The sequence below is a fragment of the Rhinolophus sinicus genome, linkage group LG01, assembly GCF_036562045.2.
Source record: "Rhinolophus sinicus isolate RSC01 linkage group LG01, ASM3656204v1, whole genome shotgun sequence".
NCBI lineage: Eukaryota > Metazoa > Chordata > Mammalia > Chiroptera > Rhinolophidae > Rhinolophus > Rhinolophus sinicus.
The window spans coordinates 98,160,839-98,175,458 of record NC_133751.1 but is presented as its reverse complement, the minus strand read 5'-3'; the positions used below and the strand labels follow the sequence as shown (position 1 = coordinate 98,175,458).

Below are 14,620 nucleotides of genomic sequence, written 5' to 3'. Positions count from 1 at the left end.
AAAATTTTTTGAATATTCAAATATTTCAGATATCATGCTCTTGGCCAGAATTAGTATGACCAAAATAAAATAAATTGTATTGAGTCTGTTAAAATATTATGGGATTAGAGACAAGGGATGATAACACTAAATAGTTATCCAATTTTAGTACCTACTTTCAAAATAGAGGCTGTGGTTATTTTTATAAATAGTAAATAGATTTCTATTAAAGAGCTGGAAAAAACATATGTATCTTCTTTTACTCTAAGATTATGTTTATCTCTTGATTTTGCTGTATTTAAGAGTATCATAATTTTCAATCTATAGGTATTTAAAACAGTAGAGGTAGAAAAGCATGTCTAAATTTCTAGGAGTACTTTTCAAACACACACACACACACACACACACACACACACAACTTTTTACCAGCATCAATTCATTCCTCAGTTTTTGTTTATTATGAGCTTCCATAGTGTCCTGATTTGTAAACTATACTGCACTCATACCTATCTATTCCTTCCAATTCCCAGCACGGGTACCATGCTGATGTGTTTAGCAGAGCTCTACACAATCTGTCATTACTGAATAAAGTTAACACTGCAGATTTGTTAAATCTGCCTCATACTAATTCCTCTGGATCCTTTATTTATTCTTAGAATTACGTTCGTCCTTTCAATACTATCTGGCTGCCTAAGAAGGCAATTATTTAAGTTAATTATCACAGATACTGCAATGAAACCACCACATATTTACAAAATGAAATGTGACACTGGTCATTAAGTGATGCAACTGCTTTGTATTTAATTTTTTAACTTCTTTCTCACCAGACCTTTAACAGGGTCCTGCTCATCAGGCCCAGTGTTACCTATTTAGTCTTATTTCCTATGACTCTTCAACACAGACCTCCTTTTAGCCAGGTCAGGCTTGCCTCCCCATGGATGCACAAGTGCCTTTGTTTCTTAAGTGCTCTACATGCATGATGTCCTTTCTTGTTTATTCACTATCTATCCACAGGTTACCCATTTAATAAGACTAGTTTAAGTCTCTCTTGAAATCTTCAGTTCTAAAGATTCAAACGATTTCTACCTAGACATTTTTTACTTTTCTGAATCATAAAATCACATTCTAAATTTGTAACTTCTTATAGACTTTATTTTGATGTAACTCTACATATACATTAGAAGATACCAAACATACAACACACTAACGGGAAAATTGGCTAGACTAAGATTCAGACAGCTAGTATACCACTTACTAATAGTGACATAAAACCAGTCACATAGTTCTCCAACTCTTAATGCTTTTCTCTCTAAAATAAGGTTGAGTACAAAGAGCACATATGTAGGGGGATGTGTGTGCGTGTGTGTGTGTGTTTGTGTGTACACACACACATTTTAAATGTTTATGAACTATTTTTTAAAAACTGACAGTGTACCAGGAGATGAAGAAACCTCCTTCACATTCCAGAAGATGAGAATCACGCAGGCTATGTTCTTTGACCACAGGGCAATACAGATAGGAATTAAAACTGAAGATAATTCCCAAACTAAATACTTAAAGAGATTTAAAAATACTGTTTTAAATTATTCCTGGGCTGAAACAATCAAAATTATATTAATACTGGGAATATGAGATATCAAAGTCTATAGGACACAGCCAGACTGGTAGTGAAAGAAAAATTCCAACTTAAGCAAAACAGAATAAAATTGATTTTAAGAAGCTAGGTAAAGGAAGAAATAAACCAAAATAAAGTAGAAAAAAAATAAAATAATGTAGCACTTGGATATAGACAGGCAAAGACCTTTTCACTCCAAAAAGCTAGATGGAAGACCAAAAAAATGGGAGAAAACTCAACACCAGATATGAAAAAGGTGATAATACCAAAGATACAGATTAAAGTTTAAAAAATTATAAAACAACAATACATATAACTTTAGGCCAATAAACTATAACATCATGATTAAACAGATGATCATCTAGGAAAATACAAATTACCAGGATTGCTTTAAGAGGTAGAAAAACTGAAGAGACCCAGCAAAACTACAGAACTGAAAAGGGTGCCCAAGATCTGTCCCCAATAAAGGAATCAGGCCCACACTGTTTTACAGCTGTGCTGTTATGTCAAATCTTCAAGGACCAGGTGATTTCTATGATATATAAACTGCTCCAAAGCCTGAAAAAAGGGGAGAATCTCCTTAATGATTATACAAAGCTAGTTTAATCTGAGTATCAAATATTGACAAATGCAAAAAAGAAACTACAGATCAATTTATCGGTGAACATAGATCCCAACATCCATATCCATTTTTGATAAACTGCATTGTATACAAAAAATATATATAGGAACAGATAATGTTTACAATGACTAAAAAAAGTCAGTGTTAAGATCTCTACATTCCGAGGATTAAGGATTAAAGAGAAACCTGTTTAGCATCTCAAATAGATGTATTAAAAATTTTCTGAATTCAAGCGCCAATCAGTTTAAAGGAAAAATCTTAATTATGAATTTAAGACAGTGTTTTTAAATTTATATGAGGGATCTATAAAAAAACAATATACTTAATAATAAAACACTAGATACATTCTCATTAAAATAAGGAACCTCAAAGTTTTTTGTTGTTGTTTAAATTAAATGATAATTTGATCTGCTAAGAAATTTGATTAATCTGTAACTTCCAAAGTGTATTTTGTGGTTTGTCATTTATCTTTAAATTTGTTTTTAGTGTTTTACTGTGTAGAATTTTTAGAATCTTGTAAGATATAGCAATATTTTCTTTATGGATTTGGGGCTCTGTGAACACTTCCAAAATTATGCACATCGTTAATTTTAGTATTTTCATGATTTTACTTTTTGTTTAGATTCTTAGATGTGTTATTTTCTTTTCTCTAACAGAGAAATAACCAAATTATCCACACATAAAATTTTGACTAATGCATCCCTTTTATATTAATTTGAAATAATATCTTTACCCCATATTAATTACCATTCATAAGTCTGTCTCTTTGGGTCTGTCTATTCTGCTGTATATTTTATATCTACAGAATTAACAAAGGTGTAATAATAATACGCATTTCAAAAGTAAAAAAGTGATAAAGTTATGTCAACTGGTAACAATTTATATAAAGCAATGAAATAACTAGTAAGAAAAAACAGTTTCATAATATAAAAATGTTACTATTTCATTAAAATACTAAGGGCACTTTAATAGGTATTGAAAAAAGTATACAAAAAGAAATTTGAATGTCTTTTAAGGTAAATGAAAAAAATTAAATTAATCCCACGATCATAATTATCTTATTACCCTCCCACTCCCACCCCTGTACATACATACAAGCAACTAATACTTGGAGAATATTATTTCTTTTTTTCCTTCTGGCTTTTATTTTTGCTCCTCATAGTAGCCCTGCACTGTCTTTCTCTGGACTTCATTTTACATGATAGAAATTTCTGTCTTTAAGCCACTACTATTTAGGGATTTTCTGTTAACAATGAAAACTAATCCTAACAAATTGTTAATTTGGGAGAAGGATCTAGGTAACTGTCTTTCCTCATATATTTTTCCAGATCTGCCTGCCTGTTAATTCTTTCATATTATGTTCACAGGGGCGGATTCCTACGTGGAAGGGCCCGTGGTTGAAATAGTAACTGTGAGTGACTGGGATGGTAACTCTTCCTAATTCAGAGGCTAAACCTTAGCAAGTCCACTTGCTCAGTCTGATGCACTTGTGTATTTCATTTTGCAACTTACGTTTTTATCAGTAAACAAAGCTAACATTTTCATCACAGGGTTTTACCACTAGCAAACATATACAACACATAAAAAACTCGCCTGTTCATAACACATAAGGAACACCGTATCTAGAAGTACTTAGGCACGTGTGAAAAGCTGCTTCTCTTAGCTAAAAAGCCAATATAAAATAAACCCAACAAAGATTTTTTGGTAATGCGATGGAGATATTAAAAAACAACAACACCCTTCTCCCTCAATTTGTAATAAACTAAGAATTAAAAAGAATAAAAGTTAAAAATATACTATATCTAAGGAAAATAAGAAGACAGAAGTGGCCATCATACGTTACTGTGCTATGTACGTATTTTAGACACCTCTATATTACCGAATGACTGCACTTTGTATATATTACTTTTGTTACTTACATGACAGATTTTCTAAAAGTATATATTACGAGCTAGAATTTTCCAAATTCTAGCCATTTACCTATACAAAAAAATTACATTAATTTTAAACAACTGATAATGTTTACATAAGATTACGCACATAAATTCCTCAATCACAGATGGGTGAACTGTACACAAATATAAACTTCAGAGATTTGCTGCCGCAAATAATAAAAATTAGAGGGTAAACCAAAAAACAGAAAGGTATGAGATGTAGAAAATACAGAACAAGATGCAAAGGGCATGTCCAGGGTGACGGTGAATGGATATATGAAGATATTAGTTATCCATCAGGAAAATAGGAAAACCAGTGCAGACAGGGAGTCACAAAGCCCCAGAACAGATGTCCCCAAGAAGATAAAATTGACAAAAAACAGAATAAGAGGAGATTTAAGCAAATGGTGGAAAGTTTAGAAGTGAAACAGTGATACAAACAGAAAATTAAGCAAATCAAAAAACAAAACAACTAATTCCAAGGAAAATGAGAGCTGAGGTTAAAAAAGGTAAAAGCAATAATGTTTATGACTCAGCTCAATCCTGAGTAAAACACATAGAAATAATACAAAAAATTCTGGTTTAATCAAAACAAGATTTTTACGTGTGCGTGCGTGCGCGCGTGTATATGGAAGGATGGAAACTGTTATGTGTCAGTGAGTATGTGAAGCAGGAGGAGAAGTTCATCATTCACATCTCATAGCAGGGAATTAAAAGAAAATGTGGAAACTAAGACTCATAAAAACACAAGCATTCTACATAAAGTTATGGAATTAATGCTAAAAGAACTAGATAAAATTGAAAGCTGTCACAATGGGGGAAGGGGGTGAGATGACAGTTGTTTGTAGTATGTATAATTGTCTTGTTAAAAACAAATACAAGAATTAATTCAATAAAAATTCAACTCCCAATTCAACATAAAGATAAGCAACTTGACAAAAAGTGACAATGGCACTGTAAACGATAGGTAACTTCACCACAATGTAGACTACTTAGGAAGAAGGATGACTTTTTAAACATAAAGTTTTCTTTCTTTTTTTTTTTAAAGAGCAAGTTTTTAAACTTTCTTAAGGGAATCTTAATAGGGTGATCAACTCATCCAGGGACCATTGTGCTGGAGCTTCCACAGTATATACCCTTAAACTTCCTGTATCCCAGGAAACCCCACTGGGCATGCCAGGATGGCTGCTCACACTAATCTTAGTAACTCCCAAAGTGTTTATTATTACTACAGGCTGCCATATACAAGACCTCTGATTTATACTATATATTGAAAGGCATACTGAACATAAGCAGTTTTTTTGAAGACTGAGTTAGTTCTCTGATGGCAATTTTTTAAAAAGAAAATTTTAGATGTTTAATGTTAAAGGAGCATGCAGCTTATTGTAGTGAACTATATACCTCAATAAACCTGTTTTTTCATATAGAAAACAAATACTAAAAAGGTCATAGGAGTGAAAAAATTTGGTAGATTTTTCGTTAATCTAAATAAAATGACAAAATATACATGGTGTTCTCACTGTTCAAATATGCAAAAGCAAATAATATTGCAATGAAAACACTGTAAAGATCTGTTATTGAGTGAAAAAAGACCAAGTCACGGAATAATGCATCAGCTTGATGGTCTCACATGTCTTGAAATGACAAGGGTATCAAAAATTTACTACAGGGAAAGCAGAAGTGAACAGGAAACATAAAGAGAATACGCGAACAAATCATTTTAGAAACAACCCAATAAAGAAAGCAATTCAGTATCACATAATAAAATTAAAGAAAAATATTATAATACTAATAGTATTATGAATGAGGAAAAAATAAACCATTATCAGAAACAGTTACTCAGTTCCTAGTTTAGCTCATCAATACCTTTTATTCCCTTCAAATAAAAACACAATTTAAATTTCTGCTAACAAATCAGAGGTACACTCTTAGGGTAACTCGGATAAAATGCTTTGTTTTTGTTGAACTATCTAGATGAAAAGAAAATCAGCCTCAGAGTCATGCATAAAAGAAACCCCCAGAGCATCAGGGGACCATGGAAGCCAAATTCAATTCGAGAAAATAAAACACTTTAGGAAGTTTAATTTAAAAAAACAAGGAAACAAAATGAAAACGTCAGTTGTACCTTAAAGAACCCTGCTTCGGGACCAGCCCTGTCATACACACTCCTGGATTTACCTATGGCCATGATAATACCTTGCATGTTCGGTGTCATCATGATCTGTTACAGGGATTGAAAGTAAGAGTTTTTGAATGATTAACATAAAAAAACAAAACAAAACAAAACCAAAATAGTTTCTTTACATGCAAGTTAAAAGCCCGTTGTTTTTCACTATTTAAAAATAGAATGTTGCATTTTTTTATAGCACATGAGATCCAATGTACAGGTAAGTAGCTTTCAAACTCATCCACACAAGGCGGGGCCACCATCTAGGTCATATGGTGCCTTTGTGCAAAGTGCAAAAAGGCATCCTCTCTGAACCAAAGAATTTTAAGACACCCCCTTCTAGACAACTTAGACAAATATGCTGCTCAGGAGAGAACCATTTAAAAATAGCAACAGTCTTTTTTTTTTTTCTTTTAAAGGTGCCTCTTCTTTAAGGCTTGGGGCTCAGTATGAGATCAATTTCAACTCCACTTCTGTTAGGCATCTCTGCACAACCGTACAAGCTGAACACCCACAAGCAGCAGCCCTGTGTGCACTGTTAAACGGTCACTCCAACGAATTAGAAAGACAAAACAAAACTCTGCCAGGAGCATAAGCACTTGCACAAAAGACAGTGTTAAATGATTAATCACAATTCTAGTTTTTCAAATGCCAGAAGGCTCACCCTAAAATAAGCACTCAGGTGCTTGATCAATAAATTAACATTTTTAATAAAAACATGCCAGTTTCCATAATTTCCAAGCACCAACACAGCATTAAAATAGTTAACTGGAACCACATACTTCTATTAAGTACTAAATACTAAAGTATACTGTTTGCATAATAGATTATTATTCTTAGTTGTTTACATTTAAAAATACCTGCAAAATGAAATAACTCAAGGCACTATGAAGCTATCATACTGGATCCACTACCACTACCTCTGACTCACTAAGCCTATTACTCATACAGTATTTATTTTGGATTATACACTGAGAGTTGCAATAACATTAAGTACTTCAGAAAATCCTTCTGACAAGTTCCTATCTCACAAACCTGCTTCTTATGCTCTTTATGGCCATGCTTTCTTACACTGACAAAGCAATACTAATATCTTTATGACACCTGATTTTAGTGTCATAAAGACATTTTAACTCTCGTATAATAGTTTTATCACAACCTTGGAGTACGTCTGGAAAAAAGTTACTTGGAAAAAACTAATATATATTCAATTCTCATCCATGCGACTAAAACTAACGAATTATATGGAATCCAAGGTCTTCTCTGTTGTTACTACTCAGAAACAGCTTTCCGGGCCCTCCATGAAATGTGGAAAAGTATAATGCAAGAGTCTTGAGAGAAAAGTGAAAAAGGGGGGGGACACAATCTGATGGAAACAACACTAGCAATGCATTTTCATCTGGACGAAACTGTATCATGAGAAGCAAAAATGCTTCCATACTGTTAGAAAACTAAGTAGCTGAGAATTAACAGTGAAGGGATAAGACGAAATAGGATGGAGGTTCCACTGTATATGAAACACTGGCTTTATATCAACATTCAGCAATGTTGATGAATCATTCAATTCAGTCACACGGAGGTTACATAAGCAAAAATTTCAACTATCTAGTCGCAATCAGGATGTAGGTTCTTCTGGCAGGAAATGGTGCTTAAAGTCTTATAATAAATTACTGAAAACAGGAAAGGAAAATAAAAATTACTTGTCTATGCTCAAAATTTTGCTATTTAATTAAACAAAAGTTACTGTAATCTATCAACCTGAGAGTAAACTGATCCTATGTCTGCATAAAATAATTCATACCAGAAACATAAAACTATTATTTTGGTAAATTCCATAAGCTTCCTACTTAAATTTTCATTTGAAATTCAAAGTTCTGTTAGAAATTGGTATAAGGCAATTTCAGACCATGGGTGACAAAGCTGTATGTTATGCAGCAATAGACGTAAGTGTGATGGTGAAGCATGCCCAGAGTACGTGTATTAAATAGCAGAACATAAGTAGTAACCGTGCAGAGCACTACAATAAAGGTACCTCGTCATCATAACCCCCCTCCTTTGACTCAATCACAAATTTCCCTACATGAGGAATCGCCACCTCTACAACTTGCTGGTTAGGTGGTTGGCTTGTGGTACTTTCAGGTTTCTGTAGAAGAAAATCATTAGTATGAACATTAGAAAAGAGAACAATGAAAGCATCCAGTTTATGTGCAGAGATTCTTGAGTCTTTTGAAAATACTTGCATTTGCTTAGTACGAAATGAAACCACCTAAAACTGAGTACTAGGAGCAAATGCATTAATCAAATGAAATACAAGATCTCCAGCTTTCCCTTTGCATCTCTAAGTTTTCATTTTTTATCCACACAATATCTTGGACTCCTAATCCTTAAAAACAATACTCTGTGGAGTTCTATTTCCTACTGCTGTCTTTATTGCTGAAGGTTTTATATTAGTTTTTAAAATTCCAATAACCTCCATAAAGTCCTTCTTCATATTTCCATCAGAATAAAATACGACCCTACTCTGAACCTAGGAGAGTTTGTAGGTTTTCTTAGAATTTTACCTTTCTACCCTTCCCAGGAATCAATCGTATACCCACTTCATACCCACACTCTGTTGTGCTTAACTCACTAACGCACTCTGTAACAGCTTATGGGACCTAGTACCACATATTTACATCATAAGTGTCCAATGAATTCTTGTTTTTTAGAAAAGCTGCTGAAAGTGATAACCATTTTTCACTCAGACTTCTTTTTTCTTTTCTTTAACATATTCTATAAATTTCACTAATCTACACTAATAGAGTGGAAGCCAGTATGAAATCCAGAAAAGTTCACCCAAAGACACTAACACGGTTCATTCAAAATACTGTTCAGACTTCACAACAATCTTATTTTACCGAATAGATTTATAACTAGCATATTCACTCTTTACCTATAAACAAATTTCAAAAGTACTTAGAGTGGTTCAAAGCAGCTTGCTTAAGTAATTTCAAACTGCACTATGCAAGTTTTCCTAAGCAAAGATAAAGTTTAGTTTTGACATACAAATAAACAGAAAACTTTAATAAGAGCAATTAAAGGGTTCTATTTCATTTTAAAATATAGGTACAGTTTAGTGATGTGATCATATTCTGACTTTCCAGAAGTATATATGCAGAAAGAATTTAATTAAGCAAAAAAACCCAGAACTAATAGACAAGACTAACGGCCATTCCTTTGAACAGAAATGCTATTTTTAACCATAACATTTTAAGAAAATATTTCCTTACTTTATTTGAGTCCTCAAGTTTTTCAAGAGGAAATAACCAACTTGCATGGTTGTCATGACCATGAGAGATAATATTCAGGTAACCCAATACCTGGTACAAAATCGTTGCTGTATAAATTACAGGTATTACCAATATTATGATACTATTATGCTACTTTAAATTTCTTAGATTTGAATAATTCTAACACAACACTACTCTCACAGATATCCTATAGAGATACGCTTGGCCCAAGACATTTAATAAAGAATTTTTAATCTTTCTAGAATTTTAGAGAGGAATAATAATTGTCCTAGGTCTCCATTGACAAGAGTGAAATACAAGCAGGTAAGTAAATTAAGAAATTTGTCTGGACTTTTTGGTGAAAAAATTTCTCACAAGCAAAGCAATCCAAAACAATACTATCTTAAGAAGGGAAAAATGTAAATTTAAGGCAACTAACAACTGGGAAATGTATTCCGTAGAATAGTGATCCTTACAAAATAATACATTCCCTTTGGGGAATAAAACTGCACTTAGAAAAAAATTAATGTATATAAACCTTTCCAGTTACCGCAGAATCGTTTCAACAGAATAATACTGATGCAATTATATGGGTGAAAGTTGAAAAGGTGAAGAAGCTTTGCATACATATAATAATTCTGTAGTATTGTTCATCAAGTTTAGATACCCTAACGTACGACAACATTTTTTCATATGAAGAATTTAAGGGTTCACTGAAGTCAAGTACGAGTACATGTATGTTTATCTTTTTCTATTATTGTCAGGCCCTCTATGAACAAACACATTACCAAAGACTGAATTTGAAAGGGATTAAAAAGAAGTTCCTCAGCTAAAAAGTTGCAAAAATAATTAAAATACAAAGATTTTTGTTAACTGCGTGAAATCCAATAAATATGATTTTTTTAAAAAGTGGTCGCATAAAAGGGTGGTTAGAAAGCTGTATGACTGCAACCACTGTTGCCCTCTTAATATGCTCATACCTGTTATCAGTAATTCAACTATGGGGAAGCTGAAGAAATTGACATAGAAATAAATATGCAATGGGGGAATAGGTAAGTAAACAAGAATTTAATCACTCAATGGAATACTCAACTATCAAACATTTTTTACAAAGAGTGTATATATATTATGGGGAAATGGTTATGCATAACGTTAAGTGATTAAAAGAAGAAAAGATATAAAATTTTAGTTGCAGTAGTAACTCAACTACAAAAATAAATTCCAAATCTGTATATCTAAAAATATGAATGAAAAGACACCAACATATTAACAGTGTTTTTAACTTTGGGTAGCAGGACTATGCATGATTCTTTCTTGGAGTCTACTTTTCTGTATTTTTCAAAATTTCTGAAATATTTCATTTAAATTTAAGGACATTCTTCTAAAAAACAAGCTGTCTAAATCTTTGGAGAGTATCTTTCTATGGTTTCTGTGAGTCCAAGCTTTCCAGGGCATTCTTCTTACACTAAGGTTGGAGCTTAAAATGTTGCATATCTGTGAAATGATTAGGATTTAAGCAACAAAAGGAAACTAATAGCTACTTAGTGCCTACACTACATGCTAGGCACTTTCAAAAAAATGATCTGAATTAATTCCACAATCACCTCCAGTTTATGTAAAAGAAAACTGAAGTTCAGAGAAATTAAGCAACTTATTCAAGTTTGCCCAGCTAGTAAGAGTGAACCAATATTTAAAATACAGGATTATTTAATCCCAAAGTCTGAGACTCTTCATTTTTCGATTTAGTTTCTAGAAGTTTACCTTTAAATGAAAAACCCAGTTTGGTTATCCTAATTCTAAGCATCTTACCATGAGACCAAGAACACAGGCTGCTTCAGACAGCTACGATTAACACATGCTTAGACGTACTGCAGGATTTATATATAAAGACAATGGGGACAACTGGTGGCGCTACTCCAGAAGATTAGCCAAATGGAAAAATATTTATGTTAGTAGTCTATTATAGTCTCTCCATGCCATCCTCCTTTCTCAAGTAAAGGTAAAGCAGTAGGGTGCTAGCTGATAAAATGACATCCATATTAATAAACTAAGTAATAAAAATTTAAGTGTTGATTTTGACAAATTTAAATTACACATGATTAGCCAAACTGAAAAAAAAAATCCTGATTCTACATTTAAGCTAAGTAATGCTTTTGGCTTTCTGATACCAGTTGAAAGGACGCTACTTATTAATCATAATGTAGGCTCTAACAAATGAAATTTCTAATTAGCAAATGCCACGACAAATTACTTTTTTTATATCCAGCAGAAACATTTCTCCCTTGTACCTACTTCTCTGTCCTTTGTCCCTCCCTAGGTTTTCCTCTTCCACCATCCCCCAAGAACTAGTCAACCCAGATTCATTTAAAGAAGCATTTTCCAGCAAGTGCTTCAGAGTTAGCAGGTGTTCATCTGAAGGTCATTTAGAGTCTCTAGCATTTGGAAAATTTGGAATGATAAAAAAAACAATCTATTATATTAATACATTTTTTATGGTAAGAAGCTGTATAATCAAAATTTTTTAAACAAGAAATAAAGTAATATATGATTATTTTATTCATCAAAACATAATGAAAGCAACACTTTTATTAACTAAACATTTTGGTTAACTGAGGTCTTACCATATTAAAGACCTCACTGCAATTAGCAGGCCATTGTTCAAATTAAGTTTACTGACGAAGTAGAAAATTACGTGTTCAAAATTCTATGTCCTGTTCTCTTTGATTCTCTAGGAGGGGAATCTTCCAATACTAAAATCAGCTATCTGTATTAGAGCTGCTTGTGCTCATTAAAAACAAACAAACAAAGACCACAGCAACTGAATGGTTGTGTAGTACCACAGTCTTGAAAAAACATCTCAGAATGTCATCTTCACTGAAAACGTGTAATACTGATGTGCTCAATTTACTGTTTTAAAAAGATACATCTGAGAACCACAAAACAGGAGAATGATGACAATTTTTGTATGGGACACTACTGAAATGTGCATGAACCATTTTGTAAGATCATATTTATCCTGCCAATAATACTCTAACCTAGAGTATCTAGCATTTTATTGTTAAACATTCCATGGAACAAGAAAATGATACCTTATGTTCCCAACTACTCCAATGTAATAAGACTAAAGATGGAAGGAGGGGTAAGGGACAGGAGAAATACAGTTGGCCCTTGAACAACACGGGCTTGAACTGTGCGGGTCCACTTATGTGGCTTTTTTTCAATAAATACTATAAATGTATTTTCCTTATGATTTTCTTAATAACATTTTCTTTTCTCTAGCTTATTTTATTGTAAGAATACAGTATATAATACACATAACATACAAAACATGTGTTAATCGAGTCTTTATGTTATTGGTAAGGCTTCTGGTCAACAGTAGGCTGTTCTTAGTTAAGTTTTTGAGGAGTCAAAAGTTGTATGTGGACTGTCAACTGGGCAGGGGTCGGCGCTTCCAATCCCCGCGTTGTGCAAGGGTCAACTTGTAATGTCAAATGCTATTCCTCTTACATTCCCAATCAAATGACCAATTTAGTCTATGACTGGAATTTTTCATAATTCTCTATAGGAATAGAGATACTTAGTTTTTAAAAAGCCTTTTTTAAAACTGCAGCTGAGAAAGCTAGAGCCTGGGGGTTAGGCGACTCCCAGTCTGATCGTGTGGGAGGGAGAGCCTTCCCTGGGCCCTGTCTCTGGATCCCAGACGGTGGCGCTCCAACACACTGCTGGGAAACGGCATGAACAGTCTATACTCAGAGGCTAAAAGAAAAGTTCTTACCGACTGCAAAACTGTTTCAGGACTTTTATCTTCGTGATCATGTGATGCCTTGGTAATTATTCGAACAGTTTCTTCTTTCAAGTGCTTTGAGAAATCACTTCTTGATGGCTGCTCTAGATATTCTGGTTCTTCAGCTTGCGCTTCATGAGAAAAGAATCAATTGTATATCTAATAAAATCACAGAGCGTCTATACTAAGATGACTCTATTACATATTTCTAATTCAAAGTTACACAATAATCCATTTTACTCTTCTATTTAAAGTGATATATCTGTCAACACACAGCATTTCCCCCAGAAGTTACCACACACACACACACACACACACACACACACACACACACAAATAAAAAAATCCAAAAGCAATCAAATAATTACTAAAGAAAGCATCCATTATAGTTTATGAAAGGAATTCATAGTAAAATTTTCTGTCATAATAAATACCAAAATCTTGTTTTGGAAAACCACTAGCATTCTACCTGGGGGGAAAAAAAAAAAGAAAAAAAAAGAATTTGGTTTGTACAACAATCCTGTACTAGGTTTCTACAGAAAGCATAGTAGCTGTTCTTCACACCTACTTGACAAAACCCTAACCTTGAATGAACCCAACCATCTGTCTTTTCTGAACCTGCCGCTGGTAGAGTGTTGTCAGAGGAAAACCAATTACAACTGGGCAAGGGGATACCAATATAAATTCAAGACGTCAAGTATCATCCCTACGAAGAACTCCCAAAGGTGTATCTACTACCTACGCTCTGATGTCCAGACCCACAGACGCACCAGCGTGCTGTGAAAACAGTGCCTGGCTGTTTCGGACACAACGCCAAAGGCTTGAAGTGGGCCTCTTCCTGTCTCTCCAACGTCACCTTGGGCCTTCGCCCCTTGCTGAAAAAGGGACAGATACTAGCCTTGTTTCAACCTACCAACTACATCAAAGAGGAGGTTTACTGCCAACCTTCACTCCTTCCTCATTTTCTTCTTTCTGTCTGTATGTTCCCCCACTCTCACTCCCCTCATTTAATTACTACCTCATCCTTTAGCTTCAACACCACTTCCTTGAGAAAGTATTACTGACTGCTCCATTTCTAGAGCAGGTTTCTCACCCTTGGCACTACTGACATTCTTGTTCAGATCCTCTGGTGTGGAAGGTGGTCTTGTGCAGCCTGGCACCTACTCTCTAGATGCCAATAGTGCTGTTGCCCAGGTGTGAAACCAGAAGTGTATCCAGTATTTCAAATGCCCCCGGGGCGGGGGGAATCA

General features: G+C 33.9%; 1 protein-coding gene across 6 annotated transcripts in view; it reads right to left on the bottom strand.

Annotated features, from left to right (window-relative positions):
* USP25 (ubiquitin specific peptidase 25) overlaps nt 1–14,620 on the bottom strand; it is a 117,196-nt gene that overhangs the window by 14,080 nt on the left and 88,496 nt on the right. For 2 of the 6 annotated variants that reach the window (XM_019748900.2, XM_019748901.2), the window contains 3 exons: nt 13,362–13,501; nt 8,350–8,460; nt 6,276–6,371 (listed from right to left, as the gene is read on the bottom strand). In XM_019748900.2, the coding sequence (XP_019604459.2) occupies nt 6,276–6,371; nt 8,350–8,460; nt 13,362–13,501 (347 nt within the window). The remainder of the gene's footprint in view (nt 1–6,275; nt 6,372–8,349; nt 8,461–13,361; nt 13,502–14,620) is intronic. The other 4 variants (XM_019748902.2, XM_019748903.2, XM_019748906.2 and 1 more) reach the window with 2 other exon arrangements.